Source organism: Hyperolius riggenbachi, chromosome 12 (genome assembly GCF_040937935.1).
Source record: "Hyperolius riggenbachi isolate aHypRig1 chromosome 12, aHypRig1.pri, whole genome shotgun sequence".
NCBI lineage: Eukaryota > Metazoa > Chordata > Amphibia > Anura > Hyperoliidae > Hyperolius > Hyperolius riggenbachi.
The window spans coordinates 100,794,387-100,820,458 of NC_090657.1; the positions used below are offsets into that span (position 1 = coordinate 100,794,387).

Sequence of the window (26,072 nt, forward strand, 5' to 3'; positions counted from 1 at the left end):
GAAAGGCATGTGGGGCACATACTGCCAAGGGCTACACAGCGTGTTGAAGAGCACCTGTCAGTCTAGCCTGGCAGAAGAGAGCATTCACTGGCAGCATGGTGGCTTAGCAATTAGCGCTCTCACCTTGCAGCACTGGGTCCCTGGTTTGAATCCCAACCAGGGCACTATTCATGGCGTTTGTATGTTCTCCCAGTTACTGTGTGGGTTTCCTCCGGGCACTCCAATGTCCCAAAAACATACAGATATGTTAATTGGCTTCCCCTTAAATCTCGCCCTAGACTACGATACATGCACTACACATTATAGCCATATAAATATGGTAGGGATTAGATTTAGAGCCTCTCTGAGGGACAGTTAAGGGACAAGACAATATATACGCTGTACAGCGCTGCGGAAGATGTCGGCGCTATATAAATACTAAATAATAATTCACTGCAGCAATTGGGTATTTTCAATTTACGACATATCAGTTTTTGAGATGTGCAGAAAATATCCTTCCTTTAAGCTTAATTCCAAGATCTTTGGGATTCTGTTTTTTTTAAAGAACACAAAACAAAATAAAAAAGAACAAAATCAAGTGCTCACACAGTTTTGTAAACTGTTTAAAAGCAGATGACTTTACCAGTTCAGATATATTAGATCTCTAATGACTGAAATCTGAAAACAACATTGCTCATGTCTGCTGCTTGGTAAATATCCTGAACTCTGCCCACTACAAGTCCTAATTTCCTGTTCGCATCTTAACACTCCAATCCAGGCACACATATTTTCCTAATCCTGTGTGGACACTCAGCATTCAAGCTTGTTTTTCTAGGAGTATAAGCTTCTTTTTTAGCTAGGGGTAAAAAACAAAAATCACTTTTAAAAGGATATCCCTCTTTCATTGTTAAATTGCTGTAAATATAGATATGTGGTGTTCTAGTCTTTTTGCTATATGATGTTATTAAAAATGACATTTTCATTTCAATTATCTTGTGTTTTGACTCTTCCTATTCACTAAACGAGTACCTATGTGGTAAGGAGTCGTTGGGCAAGTCTTCCTTACACTGCAGGGTGGCCTACTGAGGGCATCCCTAGTGGCTGTACCTGTTAAGCGCTTTGGGTCCAACAGAAGAAAAGAGTTATACAAATGTTAGTATTAGTATTAAGACTTTGCAAAACAGACTACTGCTATTGCAGTAATACTGATGCACCTATTAGGGCCATTTTCCACTGGCTGCGATCCGATTCAAAAAGCGGATTGCAGCCGATTTACTAATCGCTAGAGCACCGCGATAACCTGTAAATTGCGGTGCTCACTTTCCACTATGGCGCTTCGAATCGCGATTGTTGTCCAGTGCGATTCTTGTCGCAATTGCGGTACATTCCCAACAGCGGAACACAGACAGTGGAGATCGCAAGCGCAGTTGATTTGCGTTTGCGATCACGCTTGCTAGTGGAAAAGGGCCCTCACTGTGCTACTACAGGTGGGCTGCTAGCCATATCCACATTACTACTGCAAAGTTGCTTACTATCCCTTACTACAGTCAAGGTATTGGCACTAAGTTAGTCCATCTTCTCAATTATCCACAGTAAGTTCCTGTAATACAGATTTCCTCATCTCTATCACACCTGTAGACTATATCTGGGCCAGGAGCTTGACCTTACAGTACTGTATTGCCAATTGCTGGAATGCAGGTTGGAGGTTTGCAAGCAAACTCGTGCTATAAGGGTTAGCTGAAGCGGTTTAGTCTGTTCACATAATGATGGAAGCAATAGGCAGAACTCATTCTGGGATCTCTGTTAATATGCTGGCTATGAGACTTTGCTGACTATGACAACAGCGCCTAACGTCTGTAGTGATAGGGTGTTTTACTGACGGTGCTTCGCCTACTGACTACAGAGGAAACACTTTGTTATCTTGGCTCTGTACAAGACAGTTTTTTGGCATCTTGCTTACCAGATAACATAGCCTTAATGTAGTTTTGTTTTCTGTGGAAAAAATATTACTGTTTATAGGACCCTAATGCCCTCAGCAGTCACAGGCTTGTGAAAGAGGGAAAAATATGACCTGTTTGGCCACCTCTTTAGTGTTTTAATGGTTAGACGATTTATTTTTTGTTATATTTCTGACTACATGGGTTCTTTTTGACATGACAATAACTTGTACATGTTAGATTTTGCTGTATGGATTTTTTTTTCTGACTTCCTTTATACTAGATATCAAATTAAAGTGGCTTCAACCACCACAAACAGTAAGGGCTCAAACCCACTAGCAGCCTTTTCTCAGCGCTAGTGATTTGAAAAAGCTCTTGCTAATGCAATGCTATGGGGGATTTTTATAAATCCACATCGCTCAAGGGGGATCACACCCATAGCATTACATTAGCAAGAGCTTTTGAAATCACAATTGCTTAGTAATGCACTGCTAGTGGGTTCCAGGCCTTCAGCTGCATTTGAGCATCCCACCGTCTCCAAATTCTCACCTCCTCCTTTGGTCCATGACTCACACTGTTCCCAGCGCATCCTTTCTGATGTCATCATGCCCATCATGCCTGGCTGTTCTGACATGTCTGCCTTGCCCCCTCCACCAGCTCCAGGGGGAGGGGGTATTCATGTGGCAGTGAGTCAGGTGTGTATGTATCATTGTGGTACATGTTGTTTTGCATACTGGGAAAAGATTAAATTCTTACTAAATAACACTTACTCATACTCTACTATAATTGCTTTGTGATAGTATGTAGTAAGCTGGCATCGGTGCCTAAATCGGCGTACGTAGCCGGAAAGCTGGCAGACAGCCAGCTGTTTGGCTACTTTTGCACATGGATTATACACCTGGCACCATCCATTCAATAAACTCTGTTTGGCCTGTGGCAATGCCAGGATATCACACACCCAACTTAACTGTGTGAGTCACAAACCGATCAGCCAGGAAAAGAGGTAGAATGATCGATAAGTATGTTCATGGCAGCTGCAATAAGGAAGCTTATAAAAAAGTTGACTTGGGTGGGTAAGTAAACTTTTTTAATGTATATATGGCCCAGTTATCATTATAACGTTAAAGTCCAGTTTTAAGGTTCTAAAAAATGTGTAGGCTATAGTGCAATATATTCCATAATTTGCAGCAGCATAAAATAACTAGTAATTGGTGCGCTGAGGCATAGGAGTGCTGCGTCAGTTATGTGATCACTATTTTCTGTTTCAATTTATTTTCACTCCCTATTTTCCTGAGGCCCTGCCAAAACATTTTGCTATAGGGGGCCCTACCTGTGTAAGGATTAGGAGTTCCTGGAGAACCACTTTTAACCTTGAACCTATTACTACACACCTTAAACTTTAAATATTAGCCGTATTCTAGCCCTTTTAAAGTGAGTCGGAAGTAGTTAATGAATGCAGTACTGCATCTGTATATTCCAGCCAGCACCACAAGGAGTCGTTTGTGACAAGTAGCACGCTGTCGCACAGCCTTTGTAAACAGCAGTTGCCTTTGGCACAGGTATGCAAATCTCTAACATAAGCTCACAAACAGTGGTTGGCACTAAACAGCAAGCTAAGAGGTCATATTTGCACACTTTCTGGCAGCATATCATAGCAAGGGCTAGCAGTGGTGGATAAGTGATTGTCAGGCCCCATAACTGTGGCACCTTGTTGCCATGCACTACAACACCCTCTTGCTAACTCTACTGTGTGTTTTTTTTGTTTTGTTTTTTTTTGTTTAATCAAAATGATTCATGTTCAGTTGCTTTGCAAAACCCGCTTCTGCACTCAGTATTTCTAGCTGACCAAATACATCACTGAAAACAGGCAGCTGATTATGAGCTAAATGGCAAAGTACACCCAACCAATAAAGCATTTAAAGTGGACTTGCAACGCACACACACACACACACACACACACACACACACACACGACTTGCAACACACACACACACACACACGACTTGCAACACACACACACACTATACACACACACACACTATACACACACACACTATACACACACACACACACTATACACACACACACTATACACACACACATTTTACTGTTTGACCAGTGTTTGCGGTGGATTTCCACAGGATCCACTGACCACATGCCTGGGACACCCAGGGAAGATAAAATTAATATTTATGTAAAAGGGTATTATTTTCAGCTGTTAACTTAATTATATAACCTGATGGACTCAGACAAGATAGTAATTTATTCTGTCAAAAAAAAAAACAGCTAGACTGATGAAAAGGTTTCTTGGAATTTCCTCCACTGTTCTGTCCAGCAGGACGAGGCTGCCCACCTGCCACTTAGGAGTCTCCTTTAGCCAAAAATGGCTCCTAACATACACTGCCAGCCACGCTGCAAGTTACATACAATTTCAAATATGCCTTTTACATATCAGCCATGAGCAGTTTGGCCCACAGGACTGTGAATAATATTTGTAGCTTTCTTGCATACAGTAACTTTTTGTTACATATTTATTGGTCCTTTAAGGCAGCAACATAATATATAAAAGAGGGCCTTGATCTGATATATCCATATTGTGACCATTCTCTGACTGCAGTGGGGAGGGCAGCGCATATTTCTCTGGTTACAGCAGAGACTCTATGCTGAAAGCAGACGCTGCGGTTAGTCCAGACGTAGACCCCCGAGTGCTCCCCCCAGAGGAGGGGGGGGGGGGGTTGATATGCCTATTAGACCCTGTTAGGGTGGTGGAGGGGTGCAGTAGCAGAAACATTCAGAAGACATTACTGGAAGATTTACGTTCTACTGGAAAAGGAGCATCATTAAAGCCAGTGGTGAACTAATGGTGCCGTCTGAGTTCATGCAAAGTACAGAAACCATCACAGGCCTGGCAGCACTGACACGTTTTATACAGCATTTTACATTGAGCTGTCAGGAACTCTCCTTCATAGAGGCTCACAATCTAATTTCCCCTACTACAATCGAGGCCAGTTTGAGGGAAAAGCTGCTGAAGAATGTTAGGTTGTAGTTGGGAGGTGGAACGAGTCACACAACTGAAGAGAAGGTACCAACCCCCAAAACTACACACATCCACAACGCAAAAACCATGTGTGACTTATGATTGGTGTACTGGAAATCACTAAATGTATCCTGTCTATAGTAATGGAGCTGTGCTTGCCTGCTAATTTCAGGGGAACTATTGTGCCGAATGCATTTACAGCAGAGGTGCTCACTGTGTAGATCAAGGCTGTGGAGTCGGAGTTGGAGCAATTTTGGGTACCTGGAGTTGCAGTCGGAGGTTTCATAAACTGAGGAGGCGGAGTCGGATGATTTTTGTACCAAATCCACAGCCCTGGTAAGTGTTAGACTAAGTAGTCAGAGCCATTTTGGGTACCTGGAGTCGGAGTTGAATTCCTGGTTGGTGGTTTTATAAACCGAGGAGTCGGAGTTGGAGCATTTTTGGGTACCTGGAGTCGAAGTCGGGGGTTTCATAAACTGAGTAGTCGGAGTTGGAGTCGGATGATTTTTGTACTGACTCCACAGCCCTGGTGTAGATTGTGATCTACCGATAGATTGCAAAGGACTTCTGGGTAGATCTCTCGCCTGAGCGATATGCATCTGTTGCAGTTGTGGCTTGCATCTGTAGCTAGATTCTACCTGGCAGACCATTTTCAATTAGTCATTTTTGAAGTAGCTCAAGGCAGAAAAGTGTAGGAACCTCTGGTTCACAGTTTTGTAGGGGGGCATTAAAACATTAGCAATAGAAACTATTTATAAAACATCCCCACAATGTTTGTTTCTGTTAAAATAACACTAATATTTGATCTCTATCTATTTAAAATTAAGGTTTAATTGTAAACATTAATTAAAAAAAGATTAAATCATGTATCTTCTTTCTTCTTTATTGTACGTCTAACATCGGTATTTTTTATTTTTCTGTACATAATTCTTCACATCTGCATGTTTCTATCTTCTAACATGTTCATCTGTTTACTTCTTTCTTTTTCATTGTTCTGCGTTGCTTTTGTTCTCCCAGTCCTCTGTTTTTCCTTCATCTCGATTGCAGCTGTTGCAGGGCGTCTGTCCCTGTTACATCCTGCTGCAGAACTTATGGCCCATACTCACGGGCTACAATTGTCGCCCATAAGTATGGGCCGTCGCACGGGCGCGCACCCCGAACTGTCGCCCGTCGCTGATGTCGCCAGGCGATTGCAAGTTTCAATCGCCTGGCGACAGTCGCCGCCGCACCTCCGCCGCAACTGTCGCGAGTCCGCGTGAGTACGCGGACTAGCGACAGCAACCTCCATTGAGAATGCTGAGCTTCCGGCGCGGGGAGGAGGAACGTCGGTGACAGCTTCCGTCGCGCCGCTGGTCCCTCTTCCGCGTGTGTACGCGGAGGGACCTGGCGAGGAGCTGTCGCCAGCCTGTCGCCCACACGCTCACGTGTGCTGGCGACAGGCAACTTTTGCTGCCCGTGAGTATGGGCCATTATTCAGTATCCCATTGGCAGCTCATTTGAACTCCCTGCTGGGCCTTCCCATGGTCCACGAGAAGAAGATAGAAGCATGCAGCAGAAAAGTAGAGATGAAAGCAGAAAGAAGCATACAGATGGAAACACTGAAGTTGAGAATTTTATTTTATTTTTTTTAAATAAAAAATTCAGATTTTATTTTAACTATACTTAAACACTTAGCACTCTAATTTACATTGGCAGAAAGTTACAATTTAGGGCTCGTTTCCATTTGCAATGCTTTGCACGTGACTCCCCGGGGGGCGGGGCTTATGATCTCCTTCATTTTACTGAATAGGATTGCGGGCACAATCGCCCCAAAATGCAGGCAAGCATGAGCTGCGATCCAGTGGTGAATGGCAACACATGTATGGAAACAGCAGACTGATGTCCCTGCGATCGCATTTCCATATGTGCTGCTGAAAGCTCACATATGGATAAGAGGTCTTTTTATTTGTTTACCTTTGAATCAAATGCAAAAAAATTTGTCATCATGTGGCAGTGTGATGCAAAGGCATAACTTACTGGGGAGCCGCTCCGGCGACTGCAGGGGGACCCAGAGCTATGAGGGGGACACAACTATTACTGCACTCCCTCTGATAAAGCGGTCCATGCTGCAGATCAGGTGTTTCTGTGGACACATTAGTTATGTGTGTGAAGATTATGCTGGCCTCACTAGTTTTATGGCAAAATGGGCCCCCGGGCTGTGAGGGTGACAAAGGGTTGGCAATGGAAAGGGTGTGACCACTGGGGGTCCAATGATTTGTAGCTACGCCCGTGGTGTGATGGTTACCTTCCAAGGTACATGAGCAAATGTGATCTAATGATGGGGCAGTTATCAGAACCAAGCACAATTAATGAGAATACGTGTGGCACCTTGTATGGTAACTTTATATAGTAAAATCTATGTCCAGGCCAGTAAGGAAAGTTATCTTTGTGACGGGTCCCTAATCTGCTACAACATATTTCAGCTGTAGTTAAGTGGCCACATACCCATATCGAATGATTATTGGTCTGGTCACATGATCACAGCTCTCTTGCCATTTATTTAAATGATGTCGTCTAGAGGGGGAGGCACTTTGTGTGCAGAAATAGTCATCAGCCCCTAAGTCTGCTTCAGGCAGGGCATTGGGCAGGGTTTTCAGGCTACTGTATACTATAAAGACACAAGACAAATAACATTTATATCGCGCTTTTCTCCTGATGGACTCAAAGCGCCAGAGCTGCAGCCACTAGGGCACGCTCTATAGGCAGTAGCAGTGTTAGGGAGACTTGCCCAAGGTCTCCTACTGAATAGGTGCTGGCTTACTGAACAGGAGGAGCCGAGAATCGACCCCTGGTCTCCTGTGTCAGAGGCAGAGCCCTTAACCATTACACATCCAATAGAGTACTTGGGGCCCCATGTAAAACTCACACAGGGTCCCACAGCTCCTTAGTTACGCCACTGGCTGTGTTCTATCTCATAAGGCACTGCTCACTGTTCTCCAGATGCCACCACTCTTTATATGTAACAGCAGATGTGACACTGCTGCAGTGAATTCAGCAGGTATAATTACTGATGTCAGAAGTTTGGAGATTTGGACCAGGTAAATTGTTGGGACGCTGGTAAACCTTAGATCAGAATATTATTTAGAGTTTTATAAACAAAAACACTTAAAGGCGTGACCAGTGACAAGATATGTCACATGGCCTTAATTCTGGTAGCTATGTGCCGTAAATATTTTATTTTGGTAGGTAAAATACCTCATGAGGTATTTTCCTCTTTTTTAGCATTTCTGAACATGCGGTAAATACATAAAGTGCTGTATTTCAGCGGTAAGCATGCAGTAAATAAGTAAATAAATAATGGTAGTCTTTTATTTTCTTCCATAAGTTAGGATAGTCTTTGGAAGATTTTTTTTTTTTTTAAAGGAAGAAGGTGTATTTGATTATGTAGTAGTAGCAACCGATGAAAAGTGTATTTATAGGCACCCCCTATAACAAAAAAAAATCCAGTAAATATTTGGAGTTTTATTTCTTTATTTTTTTCTATTACACAACCTGAATAAGAACTCCGCTAATGCCTAGTACACACCATACAATTTTCTGTAAGATTTTTCTGTTAGATTTTCTGCCAAATTTTCTGTAATTAGATTATTTTCTGTAAAGTGCTGGTAGAGACTGGTCATTATCTCTGGTACATTGTCTTCTGGTTATCTCCTGCTGAGTAGAGCAATGCCTAATTGCTAGGCGGATAGATGGTTAGATAGATAATTTCCAACTTGTTGGAAATTATCTGGCAGGTAAATCTTATGCTGGGATTACACCATACAATTTTCTGTTAGATTCCGCTGATGCGGCTCGATTGATAAGATCTGACAGGACGGATCTCCCCACCTCCGATTCCCTGCTCGCTCCCCGCGAGGGGACAATGACAGGGAATCGAGCGGAAGATAAGCGGCGCGGGGACGAGCGGGAATCGAGCGGGTATTGATTGCGGGGCGAGCAGGGACGCAGAAGAGGCGATACGGCGTTAATCGAGCCGCCGGATCGCCGCCTCATCTACACGTGTAGATGAGGTTTAAGATTTTTCTGTAAGATTTTCTGTTAGAATGCATAATTAGATTATTCTCTGTAGATAATGGTCATTATCTCTGGTGCATTGTCTTCTGGTCATCTCCTGCTGAGTAGAACAATGCCTAATTGGTCGGCATATAGATGGTAAGATAGATACATTTCCAACATGTTGAATTTAGAGAATCTAACAGAAAAATCTAACAGAGAATTGTATGGTGTAATCTCAGCATAACAGAAAATCTTACAGAATTGTATGTTGTGTACTAGGCATTAAACAGCAATAGGAACTCCACAAAAAACTGCAAAATGCATACAAATTGACTTTACCTCTAGGTACAGGCAGGTCTTAAAGGGGAACTTCAGCCTAAACAAACATACTGTCATTAAGTTACATTAGTTATGTTAATTAGAATAGATAGGTAATATAATCTTTTAACCACCCAGTTTTAAAAGAACAGGCAAATGTTTGTGATTCATGGGGGCTGCCATCTTTGTCATGGAGGCAGCCATCTTTTTGGTTGAAAGGAGGTGACAGGGAGCATGAGACACAGTTCCAACTGTCCAGTGTCCTGATAACCCCTCCCAGCTGCACGCACTAGGCTTCAAATGTCAAATTCAAAATGTAGAAAAAAAAATTGCACCAAAACAGCAAAACGAGAATAATAACATCAGAAATCCCATCATGCTTTGCACAGCATAAGGGGAAAACTGCCCGGGCAGTTTTCTTCTGTGCAGCTAAAAATGAGGCTTGTATAAGAGAAACAAAGTTCTGATGCTGTGAAACTTTAAGAAACACCAGGTCTTTTCAGTGCTGCTGAGTCGATTTTTAGTCTGGAGGTTCACTATAAACTGATCGGTACATTATGTGCTGACATGCCCCCTAATTTCTATGAGAGTAGCGATTTTCGATAAAATTAATACAAATTACCTCATGAGGTACCACTAAAACCTACCAGAATTGCTAAATGTCATTACCTCTTGAGGTAAATTACCGTACATGAGGTAATTTGTTTGAAAGCCCTACCAGAACTGAGGCCAATATGTGCTGCCTCTGCCTGGACTTGAGCTGTCTCCTGTGAAGCAGAGGCTAGCATGTAATAGCACAGCGCTGAATCCTGTCATTCTCCATGTAGATGTGGCTGTGTTTACACTTGTGTCTGTAAACATCACCAGCGACGTTGTTTTTGGATTATTAGCTTCAATTATTTTTGAATGAAGAGTGATGGCTCATGCATGCCTCCTTCCCTCCGTATTTAAGCAGATTGCATTGTTTATTTTGTTCAAGGCATTATTTTATATATATAATTTTCCTCTTTATAGCCTTGTGTGAGCCACTTAATCATATTCAACTTCATTGTGCTTAATTAGAAAACCCCCCCATCACCCTCCACATCTGTTTTAATAAGTGATAATTGCTCTTGGTAGAAAGAATCAGTGGGATGTTGGCATTCTGAGCACGAGGACGATACGTGAGAAACTTATCAATTAATCCCAGCCCAGGGATACATCGGGGCCGATTCACTAAAGGGAACATTTTCACTCTATCTTTTGTCCACTTCAAATATCCATCAAGGGCAAAGGAGAATGCCAGGCATAGCTGTCGTTGGGTTTGGGGGGAACAGAGCAGGTTGTGATGAATCGCATCTATAGTGTGCTGAAAATAATGATTGGGGGGCTGCTTTATGAGCAGCTCTATGTACCTGATTGTGTGATCTGATTCAGGGACCCAAGTGGGTCTCTAAGGATCCTGTGTGGATGGATGAGACCCCCCCACCACCACAATGTGACCATGACTCCACATTTGCAAGGTTCCCATCCAAAGAATTTACAAGGGATTCACCACTTTTTCACACAGAACAAAATATAGATTTTTATTTTTTTATTCTTATTTTGGCTGCTGTTCTTTTGTCAGACACTCTCTCTCATTTTTGGCATGTGTTAGTAAGAGAAGAGCAAAAAGTATAATGCTCTCTATAGCTATATATATGTTAGCAAAGCATTTTTTTTCTGTCTTGTCACACCTGATAAGACAAAAGTTAAAGGCTTGTCTGATAACTATACCTGTGAAGAATGCGTACATGTAATTTGTGGCGGGAAATTTGGGCGCAGGGTAAAGCCGAAAAACGTCTCACCCTGCTCCTGTAAAATTCCTGGCAATGTTAATTACCCCCTCCAAGCCACCATAGACTGGGGGATAAGACGTAATTCGGCTGCCAGCTATTCCTGGTGGCCAATTGCACTGTTTTTATCGTAATTTGGGCTCTGTCTTTTGACAGCGCTAAAATTATTGACTGAGCTGAGCTCCTCTATAGCCACAAGTCACATTACGGCCTATGGTGGTGTCTGGTGCGTACCTCCAACTCCCTGCATCTAAGTATGGGCAATCAAACTGAACAGAGCTGTCTTGTCTGACAGTAGATCTTCAATTCTGCACTTTCAGACAGCTTCTGATGCAACCTTTCTGGTAGGTGACAATATTTAAAGGACACCAGGACATGGAGGCTGCCATATTTATTTACACTTGAACAATACCAGCTGCCTGGCTGCCCTGCTGATCCACTGCCTTTAATACTTTTAGATGAACCTGAAGAAGCATGCAAATCGGATTTTTCTGACTGAAGTATGACTGGATTTGCAACATCCTTGTTTCAAGTATTTGATACAGAAACTATTGCAGCCAAAGAAAACAGCAAGTCACCAGGCAACTGGCATTCTTTAAAAGGAAATAAATATGGAAGCCTCCCAATCCCTTTCAGTTCAGTTGTCCTTTAAGCAGTTGGCCCACAATACCATGTGCAGAATTTCCAGTGATCTGAAGACTGCACAGGAGTCAGTTAGTGTGGCGCAGCCTGGAAGAAACCGTACTCTGCACAGGCAGGTTGTCCGTAAAGGATGAGCGCATTGGTTGGAATTTGATTTTAAAAAAAGTAAAAACAGGCGCCAATTCCCAGTACTCTGAACTAAAAAAAAAAAATATTTTGGTACTGTGTGTTCTTGTGTCAGCCAGTCATATCCCACTCATTTGTTTACTGTGGTCAAAAATTCAAAATAATGCCTTTTGTGAAAGAGAGACTTGGCATAACAGGCATACTGCAATCTATTCAGACATACTTCCAGTGAGTATGAACACTATGCTAATTCTGGTTAGTACACCCCTTTTTTCCAAATGGCCCAAATTCTTGGATTCCACAGAATGCTGGGGACATTCCTTTGGGATTCTGATCATGTCAGTATGATCATACAATCTGTACAAAACTGTCATCTGTACATTTATGAGTTTCCCATTTTCCCATATGCCAAACCACAACCAGTCTGGACTGCTGGCACAATGTCCATGGATCCATGTTGTTGCCAAATGCTTGTCTTTTGTTTATGCGCCTCAGCCGAGGTCGAGATTCCTCAGACCAAACAACATTTTTCCAGCTTACAGCTGTTGAGTGAGGCTGTGGCCACTGCAGCTTCAGCTTTCGGTTCTGAGAGGAGTGAAGCTCAGAAGTTCAGCATGTTGCCAGGTGAGGGAACCTTATGTGGTTTAACTTGTGGCACATTCTGACAGGGCTGTGGAGTCGGAGTCGTGGAGTCGGGCAATTTTGGGTGCCTGGAGTCGGAGTTGGGAAAAAATGCACCGACTCCGACTCCTAATGAATTTGTAACTGTAATTAAAATAGAAAATATGATAATGTTCTATTTCTCAGATAATAGTCATTAAAGATAATGTATATATACAGTAATAGCTGTGCTTAGTCCACAAAAATGAAATAAACCAATCAAAATTAGTTACTTGTGCTGCTTCAATAAAGCAGTCCCCGTATTTTTAAGGTCAGATATACATATCTGATTGTGACTGTATATATGATGTGTACACAGGAATCTCTTATATATACTAAATAACATCTATGCTGTAAGAATAAAGCCTGATGTGTAGCTGTGTCACTAATAGAGATGGTCAATGAGATGGAAATAATTCTGCACTGATGCTGATTTATGTAAATGTATGCACTCCCTTTGCTGATGAAATCAAATAATTTGATATGTTGTTAAAATTTGGTTTGGTGACTACAAATTAAAGGGTAACTGAGACGGATGAAAAGAAAAGTTTTATACATACCTGGGGCTTCCTCCAGCCCCCTTCAGGCTAATCAGTCCCTCGCTGTCCTCCACCACCCGGATCTTCTGCTATGAGTCCTGGTAATTCAGCCAGTCAGCGCTGTCCGGCCGCATGCCGCTCCCACAGCCAGAAACATTCTGCACCTGCGCAATAGTGCTGCACAGGTGTAGTATGCTCCTGATGGCGGAGTGTGTGCATGCGCACTACGCCCGACTGGCTCAAGTACCTGGACTCATAGCAGAAGATCCAGGTGGTGGAGGAGGACAACGAGGGACTGATTATCCTGAAGGCGGCTGGAGGAAGCCCCAGGTATGTATAAAACTTTAATTTCATCTGTCTCAGGTTTACTTTGTTACACAGTAGTACTATACTCTACATATGCACTCCCCACAGAGCTGCAGGGAATCCACTGAGAATGTTGTGCACATTGAACACAGAGGTGTTGTCTGTCACCCATAAACCTTGTTCAGATTGTGCATGAAGAATGTGTAATAGAGGAAGAATCTCCTCATTCCCCTGCAGAGTACCTGCACATTAGGGCTGCACGATATTAGGGGAAAATCGAAATTGCGATTTTTCTCTCAGAAATCGCAATTTCGATTTTCCCCCGGTTTTTTTTTTTTTTAAATCCTGCTTTTTGCACTTTGGGGCATCGGGGGGGGGGGGGGTTTGTGTTTGTTCACGGTCCGGAATGCCCGTTCGCACTGCCCGGTCCGCTGTCTGTAACTTGCTTCTGGCCCCGCTGTGCGCGGATTGGACAGAAGCAGTGAATATGTATAAGTGTTCATGAGCGGGGGGGCGGATCCACTCGAGCGAGCGGCGGGCACATACAGCATTACTAATCACTGGCTAGCGATGGAATCACGGCAGCGGTAGGCGGAGCTGTATACTCTGTACAGCTCCGCCTACTGCTGCCATCATTCCATCGCTAGCCAGTGATTAGTAATGCTGTATGTGCCCGGCCGCTCTCTCGAGTGGATCCGCCCCCCCCGCTCATTAACACTTATACATATTCACTGCTTCTGGCCAATCCGCGCACAGCGGGGCCAGAAGCAAGTTACAAACAGCGAACCGAAAAACCGAAGGTACTGACGATCAGCAGATCGTCTTGCCACGAATAGCGGTTTCGGTTTTGAACCGAAAAACCGTGCAGTCCTACTGCACATCATTCTTACATGTACCCACAGTTACATTGCCTAGGGCCTGATCCATGTTCTTTGTTCCGGTTTGTACCTTTTACAAGTACTCTTACCAAGGACTAGTTTTAGTCTAAAGGGAATAAATATAGTAGTCTACATATCCTTCTCACTTCAGTTGTTTTGTAAAATTCCTAAGCGTTATCAGTTAAGAGACGAATTTCATGTTACATACTTTTAATCAACAAAATTGTAATATGCAAATTAGAGGAGTCGGAGTCGGTGGAATCCTAAACTGAGGAGTCGGAGTCGGTGGATTTTTGGACCGACTCCACAGCCCTGCATTCTGAGATGCTTTTCTGCTTACTAAAGCTGCAGGGGTGTTCAGATGAGATGTTTTTGTGGCTATGCGTTATGGGTGTGAAGATTATGATGTCCACACTTGTTTTATAACCCTTGCAAGATGGGCCTCTAGGTTGTAAGGGTCATCAGAGATAAGCAAGGAAAACATTGGGGGGCTCCGTCACAGCCGAGACAAGGTCCTCCAGCACCCAAGGCTGAAACACCAAAGTGCGTCCCTCCCTCCCACCCCAGCCGTCACACACTGATTGCTATTAGACTAAGAGGCACCCCAGGGCCCCAACCCCTTAATCTCTAGTTATCTGGCTTGCAGTCACTGCCATGTATCCCCTTTTCTTATTTCTCTCTGCTTCAAACACAATAGGGGAATGACAGCTGAGTGAGTTGTGCGCCCCCTCCTACACTGCGCCATGAGGCTGGAGTCTCACTCGCCTCTGCCTTGGGCTCCGTCAAAGTTTTGCTGGAGTGGTCTGTCAGGGTTTTGCTGGGGTTCCCATTATGTGCAGTTGCGCCTCTGCAAAGCTGCAATATTGCATTAGAGAATACCAATGAGATGGCAATGCATTTTAACCACCTGAGCGGTCTGGACGAGCTCAGCTCGTCCAACACCGCCGGAGGCTGCCGCTCAGGCCCTGCTGGGCCGATTTTAACGAAATAAAAAGCAGCACACGCAGCCGGCACTTTGCCAGCCGCGTGTGCTGCCTGATCGCCACTGCAGCGCGGCGATCCGCCGCGTGCAGCGGCGAAAGAGGGTCCCCCCAGCCGCCCGAGCCCAGCGTAGCCGGAACAAACAGTTCCGGCCAGCGCTAAGGGCTGGATCGGAGGCGGCTGACGTCAGGACGTCGGCTGACGTCCATGACGTCACTCCGCTCGTCGCCATGGCGACGAGGTAAGCGAAACACGGAAGGCCGCTTATTGCGGCCTTCCGTGTTACTTCTGGCCGCCGGAGGCGATCGGAAGAACGCCTCCGGAGCGCCCTCTAGTGGGCTTTCATGCAGCCAACTTTCAGTTGGCTGCATGGAATAGTTTTTTTTTTATTTAGAAAAAACCCTCCCGCAGCCACCCTGGCGATTTTATCAGAACGCCAGGGTGGTTAAATGACATGCAAACTGGAAACTGAGCCAGTGAGAATCCGTAGATGCTTAGGTTCTTGTTGCAATAAACTCAAAATTACCATCTTGTTGATTGACAGTGGTGTAGCTAAGGAGTTATGGTCCCCAGTGTGAGTTTTACATTGCCGCCCCCCAAGCACTCTATACATAAAAATTGATATGGAGCACTGAAACTTGCCAAGGGCAACCACAGAGTTAGAGGTGCAAGAAGGGGAGGGGGTACAGATTGTTAATGATTATTATCATTCAAAGCATCTGTAGAAGTGATCATCATTACAAACACAGGACCAATAAAGAACCAATACAGCGGTCGAGGTTGGGCCCTACAGGCACCTCTGGCCCAAGGGCCCCGGTGCCGTTGAGACCTTGGCAACCTCTATTGCTACACCACTGTTAATTGTTCTTCTCTAGTGATTATGCGAACTACCATAGTCAAGCACTATTCTAAAGTAACTCTAGATACCGTTTTGCGAGAGAATATCAGGACATCAGCAGTTATTAATTAAATTCTCAGATTATCCAGTCTGGCTCCCACAATTGTGGCGTGGCACAGTTAAAATTACAGTGAAATGGTTTTTGTTCTGTGCCGGATGTGAACATTAAATGAAGCCCCTGATCTGTATCTGAAGTGTGTGTGTGTGCGCGTGTGTGTGTGTGCGCGCGCGCGCGTGTGTTTGTGTGTGTGTGTGTGTGTGTGTGTGTGTGTGTGTGTGTGTGTGTGTGTGTGTGTGTGTGTGTGTGTGTGTGTGTGTGTGTGTGTGTGTGTGTGTGTGTGTGTGACTTGGTATACAGATCCCTTACTACCTGGGATATTGTGTTTTGGGGGTCTCATGTCCCTCTGCATACCTCGGCTGAACCACAGCCAACCAATCAAATTTCACTCATTCACGTCAACAGAAAAAGCCAGAATCCTCAAACTTCTCTCAGCGGAGCATAAACAGGCAGTCAAATTTCAGCCATTCATTTTAAATGGGAGAATGTAAACTGCAGCCATTCCTATGGTGCCCATACACGGTATAATAAGAACATTCGATTTTCCTGTTTATTTTACCAAAATTATTGAATCAAATGAAAGTAAAAAAAAAAAAAAAATCGCGAAAAAAATGATATCCCGTTTTTACGATAAAAATCCAATTGGGCACGTTGGAAAAATCTTTATATTTGATCTAACGGAATATTCGAACAAAATTATCTAATCAAAAAGAAAAGAAAAAATTGTACCTTGTATGGGCACCATTAGACTGTTAATCACAAGGGTCTTTAAATTGGCACAGTTGGTCACTTTATGGCCGGTAGAAAAATTCAGGAAAGTGGGTGCAGCCTACAACAGCTAATCAAAATTCACTTATTGATTTTCAAAGGGAATATTTAATTTTTTTTCCATTCTTCCACTGTTAATGGCAAGGTTTTCAAACCTGCTACAGTCGATCATTGGGTGACCGTGTTTTCATTCTCACATTATTGATGCAAAAGACTCCAATTCTCACAAACTCGGTCATTGATTGCCTGTGTGTCAAGGTTAAGAAAAAGTGGTCAGGTGCAACAACAACCACCAAATACATACCCTGGCAACACCGGGTCTTAAGCCTGTGTATATATAAAACTTTCTGGACCTGGGCTTTAAATACTGTTTGTAGTATGTCTGTATGCTTCTCTGTGTATAGCTACACATACCCTATAAAAAGAAAACCTCTGTGTAGGCTCCTTCCACACTGTGCACGTTGCATTGCGATATCATTGCAACAGTGCCAAAAAGTTGCATCACACCTTAGATGTGCTTTTCAACCATACAGTAAAGCATACAGTACAATAAAAGTCACATGGAAAATTTGCATAGTGAAAATGCATGCGATTTTCCTATTAATTACATTACAGGCGTATCGCACACTAGCCTTGCGGTGTCTGAATTCTGATGGCTCTGCTGCGCAGATTTTTTCTGCAAAGTCCACCGCACATATTTCCTGACAAGTGGAAACAGGCCCATTGACTATTATTGGGTATGCGAATCTGCGTGCAGAAAGCGCATGCAGATTCACTCTATTGGAAACGGGCCCTTTCTGCTTGATATGCGATTCTGTAGTGTCTACAGCAGGCTGCTAACGTCGCTGGCCTCCTCTTCCGTGACCTGGCAGGATAGATCGCCATCCCCTGACTGCAATTGTTCCTGCTGGAGCTTCCTTCGAAGCATTGCGCTGCTTGCGGAACTTTCGCCAGAAACGATCATTGAAGATAGTTCCACTTAAAAGAGCAGGAAAATGTGCTTGTTACTTCACCCCTTCAGATTGCCTAATCCATACGTTTTCTCCTGAACGTCTGTGTCTAATTATTACACATCATTCTTGCTTTATGCTTTTCTTTGGAAGTTTGTGCAGAGTGCATTCCCCATAACAGCGCCTGTGCCTGCTTTTGGTTTTCAGAGGATTTAGAAAGGCATTTATGAATCTGCAGTAAAACGACACTTTTGCAACAGATTTCCAGTCCCATTAATTCCTAAAATAAATCAATTTCATTGTACCTAAAATATCCTTTTAGAGATTGTAGGAGCCTAACTTGTGTTGCCACGAGGCACAGGCACTCCTTGTTTAGTTTAAATGAACCTGTTCAATATTTTGTGCCATGAAATTGTTTTACAAAGGGGTTGATCAGCAGGTTTGGACCTTGTATGTTCTATTAATCGGGCTTATTAAGCAGTAAAATAGTAATTGTGTTGCCTATGGCAGTCAGTAAAGTAATAGCATCCGTTTTCTAAATTATGATGGAAACCTGACAGCTGAAAAACTGGTTGCTATCGCTAACAGAAAAGTGGCATTTTCTTCCTTTGCTAAAACTTTGAGAAACAAACAAAAAAAAATCAGAATAGTAAAAATTCATTAAATGTAAAATAAACAGTAAAAAAAACAAAAAAACCTGGCAGAGATTAAATTTTCTAAAACTGAATACCGTATTGGGTTTACTTGAATTTGAACAACTTACTGCACCAGGTGCAGCATTATCACGTCCCGGGAAACTTTATTTGAAGTCCCATGGCAGCGAAAATTAGCCATTGGGAGCGGGCGGCTGCTTCCAATTCACTTTGACTTATTAGTTGGTCAAAAAGTCAGGCGACATGTAAATTAGTTTGTGGGTCACTTTGGTTCGACATGTGTACGTGATGTTTAAACTACCTGTTGTTTGCCTGACATGTCGTTCAAATTACCCATCCAAACGACAATCAGGCGTAAAGTTGGACGTGTGTACGCACTTTAGTGATACTTGGATGTAGCTGCCCGTGTTTTCTCACCTTTCTGCTTGATTTTTGTCTTTCAGAGTCCTGCCTAGGAAAAGAGGCCCTGTCTCTATGCCCCCCTCTTACTGAGGTGGGAATGGTCTGTCCGGGAAAAGCGTAGGACCCGCCTTCATGTGAGCAAGGCGGTGTCCCATGATCCTCGGGCAGCTGGGGGCGGAGCCCGCCTTGGTCTCTTCTGATTTGTTCTGGATGGAATTACGTTGAATGGACCAGAATCTTAGCGGGCTGGACTGCTTGTCAGAGCCAGATGAAAAAAGGTAAAAAAAAAGTCATTTTATTTGTCCTCCTAGCTTGCCTCAAATAACTCTTCTTCACTGCTGTGAATGAAACACACACGTGTCAGGCCTGGAATGTGGACTATTTCTAAAACCAGATCAGTGGCTTTATGTTGATATGTGTGAGCCGCAGTAAGTTTCTATACGCCTGACAGTTATCCAACTTCAAGAAGTGTTCCGAGCCCTACAGACATTGCATTTACATTCATAACTGCGCATCTGAAGAGAAACTTTGCCCTCCAACAAAGTGTAAAAAAGCCCAGACTTATAAAGAAAAATGGAAGCGCCATCTTGTGGTTGCTTCTAGATATTAAGTTGACAGATTTAGAAGCATCTTCTTATTTAAAAGCCAGTGAACGTTAATGACAGGTTACCGTGGAGATCTCTAAAAGGTTTTAATTTGAATACGTTTGAGTTTAGAATAACATCAGTTCTGAAGCAACTTAGAATAGAGATAGAATACTGGGAGTGTGACTTTTTTTCCAGCACACTATGGGACAGATTTATCAAGACCAGTACAAAGAAAACTGCAACTGTACATCCCAACCAATCAGGTGTTACTTGTGAAACAAAATGAGGATTCTGATTGGCTGTTCCATGCAACTGCTTCAAATTTTCTCCAGTTTTCTCTGACTCTACCTTGATAAATCTGTCCTAGTTCTATTCTTGTCCAGTAATGACAGATTTGTAAGCCAGTTTCATCTTTATCTCAAGCCAGCTAGCTAGCACAGAGCATATTGCTCTACAGCAAAGGGGCAAGCCGGTTAAAATACAGTAGATATTTTAATCCAAACAAAACTTGTTTTCTGTTGTGTCCAGAGTGAAGGGTGAGACTCAGGGTGTTGGTGCAATGCATTTCCTCATTTAACCATGCTGTCAATCCCCAGAGTCGCCAAGAAAAGAGGAGAGGGACAGTACATACTATATTGCTGTAGCGACTAGTACTCTTTTGCAGCGTTAGAGTCCCAGGTTCAGTTACCAGCCTGGACCCCATATACTTTGTATGTTCTCCCTGTACAGTCGGTATTATATCTCATTGTCCATCCCTATTGAGAAGTCCATGATCTCTTCAGCTGCTGATGCGCTTTATGACTGGGTGGGGAGCACTCTACAAACTACTGTTAACTACTTTATTCAATATGACAACAAAAAAGTTTCTACATATAAAAAGTTTTTCTTTACTATGTTTGGTCTGTGGACCGGGTAGCAAGTGTAGAAAGTGTAGACAGAGGTTAAGGAAAAAACTTCCTGTAGAAGTAGCAAGGGTTTTTGTGCTGCAGTTACGAAGCATGAGTTAATGAATTCTGTAACATCAGATGTGAGAACAACCCAAAGTGTGCGTGGAAAGGACTCGGCACCCTTAGGGTGACGTCACACTAGGCCGTTTTTTTGTAGGGCAAAACTGTCTCGTGTGAGTGAGAGGTCATCTAAGTACATTCACGCAAAGCTACATTGTTCTGTAGTTGAGCTCATGTTTGCCATGTTCTGCATACCTAAAGCATTCTTTTACTACTACACAGTGTCATCTCCTCGATGGCTACATAACTACAGAGTACTCTGTCTCTGTTTCATGGGAGCTGCTATTAGGATTTTCAGAAATTCTGGAAACGACCTTAATTGCAGAGATGATGGCTCATATTCACTTTTTGTCCTGAGTTATTTAGGAATTAATTTTCACAATCTCTTTTTAAAATAACTTTTAAGCATTTTACAACTGAAAAAGTACCTAAAAGTTGGTGAAAAAGTACTATCAAAATTATCCTGAGTATTTTCTTGCTTGCTGGTGGTTTAAAAGGCATTTTATGACGAGGTGTGACAATATCACCTAGGAGAAAACACAGGGGGAAAAGTGAATGGCTTATGGTACAATGTATATACAGTAAATGGGCTTTGACAGGTACCCCAGACACTAAAGGGTTATCTGTGCCTTGGCAGCTCCCCTGCCAGAATTTGTTTACATTACCTGGTCACAGTTAAGTCACACAGTAAAGAGAATGTTGTGTGAACTTCCCATGGACTATAGAGAGATTCAGCAGTGAAAAAGAATCAATATTTAGTAAAAAGAACTATTGCTGGGCAAACAATAGGAAAGTGTAGTGTCATGTTTGTAAGGAAAATAAAGCATTTGGTTGAAGTATTACCTCAATGGAGGTACACTATAAAGTGATGGACTTTACTGGGAGTAACACTGCTCTATTTCTAGCTAAAAGGCTGCTAATAGCATAGCGGCTAGTGACAGACCAACATCGCCTCAAAGCCAGTCACTTTAATGTGAAGCCATTCAAGCGGTGTGACATAGGCCCAAGGTAGGCATGAAGATACAGCAATTATAGCAGACAGATCTCCCCGAGGGACATAGGAATCAAACAGGTGTCTCAAACCATCCAACTACCACCGAATATCATTTTTCAGTAGCTTTGCCCACTACAGGAAACTGAAAGACCGCTTTGACATGCAGCAGTTCACTAAATAAAGTAACGTTTCTCATGCCAGTGTCTAGATGGGTTTTTCCTTTTAAAATAATACCAGTTGCCTGACTCTCCTGCTGATCCTGTGTCTCTAATACTTTTAGCCACAGCCCCTCAACAAGCATGCAGATCTGGTGCTCTGACTGATGTCAGACTGGATTAGCCTCTTGCTTGTTTCAGGTGTGATTTAGCCACTACAGCCAAATAGATCAGCAGGATGCCAGGCAACTGGTATTGTTTAAAAGGAAAACATTCATGTCCCTCTCAGTTAAGGCTGCCATTAAATTCAAACTGTTCGACAAGCCGTTTTACATAGATAACAAAGCCAATTTTTCAACTCTTGCTGGGCTGGAAAACAGAACGGGGACAGTTTTTAGTGGGGCTAGTACTATATATGCATATGTTTATAATACTATATTTACATATATTTATCTTGTCCTATCTCTTCGGGTATGCTTTAAAATCTCTGACAAGTCTTTATTGCTCTTCTTAATATTCTGTTCTCAGGCCAGAAGTACCAGTTTTTATTATTAAAACCATAAAGCTCCATTGAGGTCTCAGTGGCACTGATGGCAAAATATCTAGAGAGAAGTTTAAGGAGATAAGGTTTATCTGTCCAGCCTTTTCAACAGTTATGCAAGTTCTAGTTGGAAGTCAGAGAACATATAAAATGTATCAGCAGCACTTTTCAGACAACAGTTGCAGAAAGGAATCGGAACAATAACATGTAATCAATAGGCTACGGTGGCCCATATGCAATTCACTTTTTTCACCTGAGTTTTTTCCTAGGAGATAATTTTTCACCTTCCATTTAAAATAACTTACTAGCACTTTTCAACTAAAAAAGTGCCAAAAAGTAAATTAAAAAGTACTATCAAAATTATTTTGAGTATTTTCTTGCTAAAAAAATAAGTTTCACTTATTTGGGGCTTCTGCCAGCCCCCTGCAGCCGACCGCTTCCCACACAGCCACTCACCGATGCTCTGGTCCCACGCCGCGGCTCACTTTCACTTTGCGCAGTTCGGGGAGAACTGTGCCTGCGCAGCCCTCCTTGTTCACGTTCCCGTAGCTAGACACATACTGCGCAGGCACAGTACAGATTTTCTCTTACTGCGCCTGCACAGAGCACACCTGGCTACAGGAACGTGTACTAGGATACGGGTGGCCAGGACGCAATGGAGTGCGACTTACAAGTTGACCTGCAGGGGGCTGGCAGAAACCCCAGGTAAGTGAAACGCTTATTTTTTTCAGCACTTTACAGTTCCGCTTTAAAAGGCATTTTATTGCCAAGGATAAAAATATCACCTAGGAGAAAACTCTGGAGAAAAAGTTAATTGCATATGAGCGCGGATTGGATATGGGACTTTCTATAGTAAAGACGAACTGTAGTGAAAATAATGTAATTAATAAAATTGCTTATTCACAAAATGTACAATATGGATATATAAATTATTTAGTCAGTGTTTGATTTTAAATCTATCCTCTCTTCGATTTACATTCTGAAATGTATGACAGGTGGCCACACCTTAAGTCCTGTCAGGTGCAACTCTGCAGAATGTTTGTTTGAGAAATCCAAAGCCAGTAGAAGAAATACCTGTTCTCTCAGAATGAATTCCTTATAGCTAATCAGCCTAGTCTAAACATCACTGTGAGGGCAAGACTACATACCAATATATTGCAATATACATATCTAGTAAGCACTTCTGGTGCTAAAACCAGGAATATTACATAAACGTGTGTATCTTGAATAATATTCTATTAAATATTATTATTATTATTTACTATTTGATAATATATGTCCTTACATTGCCTAATAGGAAGTGCTGTCACAGTAGCTTGATGATGAGTGACAAGATACAGGACACAGCATGTGTCATGTGACCACACTTGCTATTGCAGATGATAATGTATTTTCATATTTAGTTTTCCGTGAAATGTCGGAAATACAGCAAGTTTTTGCAGCATCGGGTGGGTAAGCGAGGAGGCGCAGTGCATTAAAAATAAGCTGAGGCTGGCAAGAGGCTCTGTAAGTAGTTTTTTGCTTCTAGTGGATATTGGTTCTTGTACACAGCTCAGAGAGCAAACATGATGTGTAAAGTGCCTTGCTGGCCATCCAGCTTCACCGGGCAACCAGAACCAGGGACAGTCATTGCTGGATCGCAGCCCTGAGCACATTGCTCTATGACTTATTAAAGGCACCAAATATAGCATCACTACCATACTCAGCAGAAAAAATGGGAACTGCGTAGTAATCTGTTATGTAATACCAGAGAGGGTTGCATAAGTGTTTTGCACAACAGGATATCAACAGGATAAAACCAAATTCGGATGCCGTTATTTTGTTGCTAATTGGCACATGTGGACTGCATGCACCAAATCACCATGTGAGATTTCATCAGTGACTATTTGTTCATCATTGGTATTATAATACGGTACTAGTTAAGAAATGAGCCTATACTGTTCTTGGAAAGGGTTGTGGTTTATGAACTGCATTGTTGGGTTATGTTGCCATTCTATTAATGCACACAGTGCTTTGCGCACAGTCCCTCATTATCTGTTGATTGTCTGTATGCTCTGTAATACTTTATTACTTTAAGTTACACAGAGGTTGTGAAAACACAGTACTGCATTGGGGTCTATAAGGAGTCAAGTATGGATTTGTCTGGATGACTGTGTCACTAACAGGAAGGAACTGTTGTAATTACAAGTTGTCTCCTTTCTACAAATCACAGTGGCAAGAGGCATCATCTGGGCCTGTCAGCAGATTCACTGGAGCAGGAGCTACTCCCAACCTACAGTATTATGTCTTGTTGTACGACTACGATCTACCACTTAATATGGCTTACAGGCGTCACATATGGATATAGCATGTCATAGGCTGGCTTTGTTTTTTGTTATGTTTTTTTGCAGCAAGTTGCACTGTAGCTAAACCTAGGGGTATAAGCCTTAGACAGACAGTGTAGGGTATTATATATTGACAGCATTTAAGTTTAACTGTAAATTAAATATTATTAGCTGTGCACATGGGCGTCTGCAGAAAATTTTGCAGTGGGGGGGGCAAAGGGGGGGGGGAGAAGCGGGTGGTGGTGTTGTGTGGCACGCACAGCGCAGCAAAAAATGGGTGTGGTCATGAACCAGAATGTAGGTGTGGTCGCGGGTGGAGACAAGTTTACATGAACTTAGCAATGGTGGGACATTAGATTAGGACAGTGGTGGCGAACCTTTTGAAGGTCGAATGCCCAAACTGCAACCCAAAAGTCACTTTACTATCGCAAAGTGCCAACAGCAATTTAAACTAAATAAAAATGTTTTAACTCATACATGAACATTATGGAAAATCCAAGTTGAAAATAAACTGTGAAGATAAACAATTTCATCCATCCAACTCCTGAAAAATGTGTTCATTTTTTTTAGAACTTCCCAGTTTCATTTTCGGTTTTAAAAAGCTGAAAAAGTAGGTTTAATGCTATTGTCTCATATGATGATGATCCAGCTTTTTCCATAGTCTCGCAGTTAGCAATCATGTGACCTCCAACAAGACAAATTCAGCAATCATGAAGCCCCCCCATCAAGACAAATTCAGCAATCATGAGGCCCCCAACATGACCAACTCAGCAATCATGAGGCCCCCAACAAGACCAACTCAGCAATCATGAGGCCCCCAACAAGACAAATTCAGTAACCATGAAGCCCCCCCATCAAGACAAATTCAGCAATCATGAGGCCCCCAACATGACCAACTTAGCAATCATGAGGCCCCCAACAAGACCAACTCAGCAATCATGAGGCCCCCAACAAGACAAATTCAGTAACCATGAGGCCCCCAACAAGTCAAATTCAGCAGTCATGAGGCACATAAATAGACAGCATTTCACATAAATAGGCAGAATGCCCCCTTAATATGGTAGACACCTCTCACCTGGCAGCAGTTCCCCAAAATACACTCAATCTGACAGCAGTGGTTCCCCAAAAATAGGTAGCCCCAGGTCTATAGGTGTCCCCAGAATAGGTGGCCAGCGGTATAGATGTCCCCAGAACAGGTAGCCAGGGGTAGAGATGTCCCCAGAACAGGTAGCTAGGGGTATATGTGCCCAGTATATGTAGGCAGGGGTATATGTGCCCAGTATATGTAGGCAGGGGTATATGTGCCCAGTATATGTAGTCAGGGGTATATGTCCCCAGTATATGTAGCCAGAGGTATAGATGACCCCTGTATATGTAGTCAGGGGTATATGTGCCCAGTATATGTAGCCAGTGGTATATGTGCCCAGTATATGTAGGCAGGGGTATATGTGCCCAATATATGTAGGCAGGGGTATATGTGCCC

General features: G+C 42.9%; 1 protein-coding gene across 21 annotated transcripts in view; it reads left to right on the top strand.

Moving 5' to 3' along the window:
- The window catches only part of THRA (thyroid hormone receptor alpha), a 1,122,562-nt gene that overhangs the window by 934,882 nt on the left and 161,608 nt on the right, over window positions 1-26,072 (top strand). For all 21 annotated transcript variants that reach the window (XM_068262452.1, XM_068262453.1, XM_068262433.1 and 18 more), the window contains one exon: window positions 19,023-19,259. In XM_068262452.1, the coding sequence (XP_068118553.1) occupies window positions 19,207-19,259 (53 nt within the window). In that variant the 5' untranslated portion in view covers window positions 19,023-19,206. The remainder of the gene's footprint in view (window positions 1-19,022; window positions 19,260-26,072) is intronic.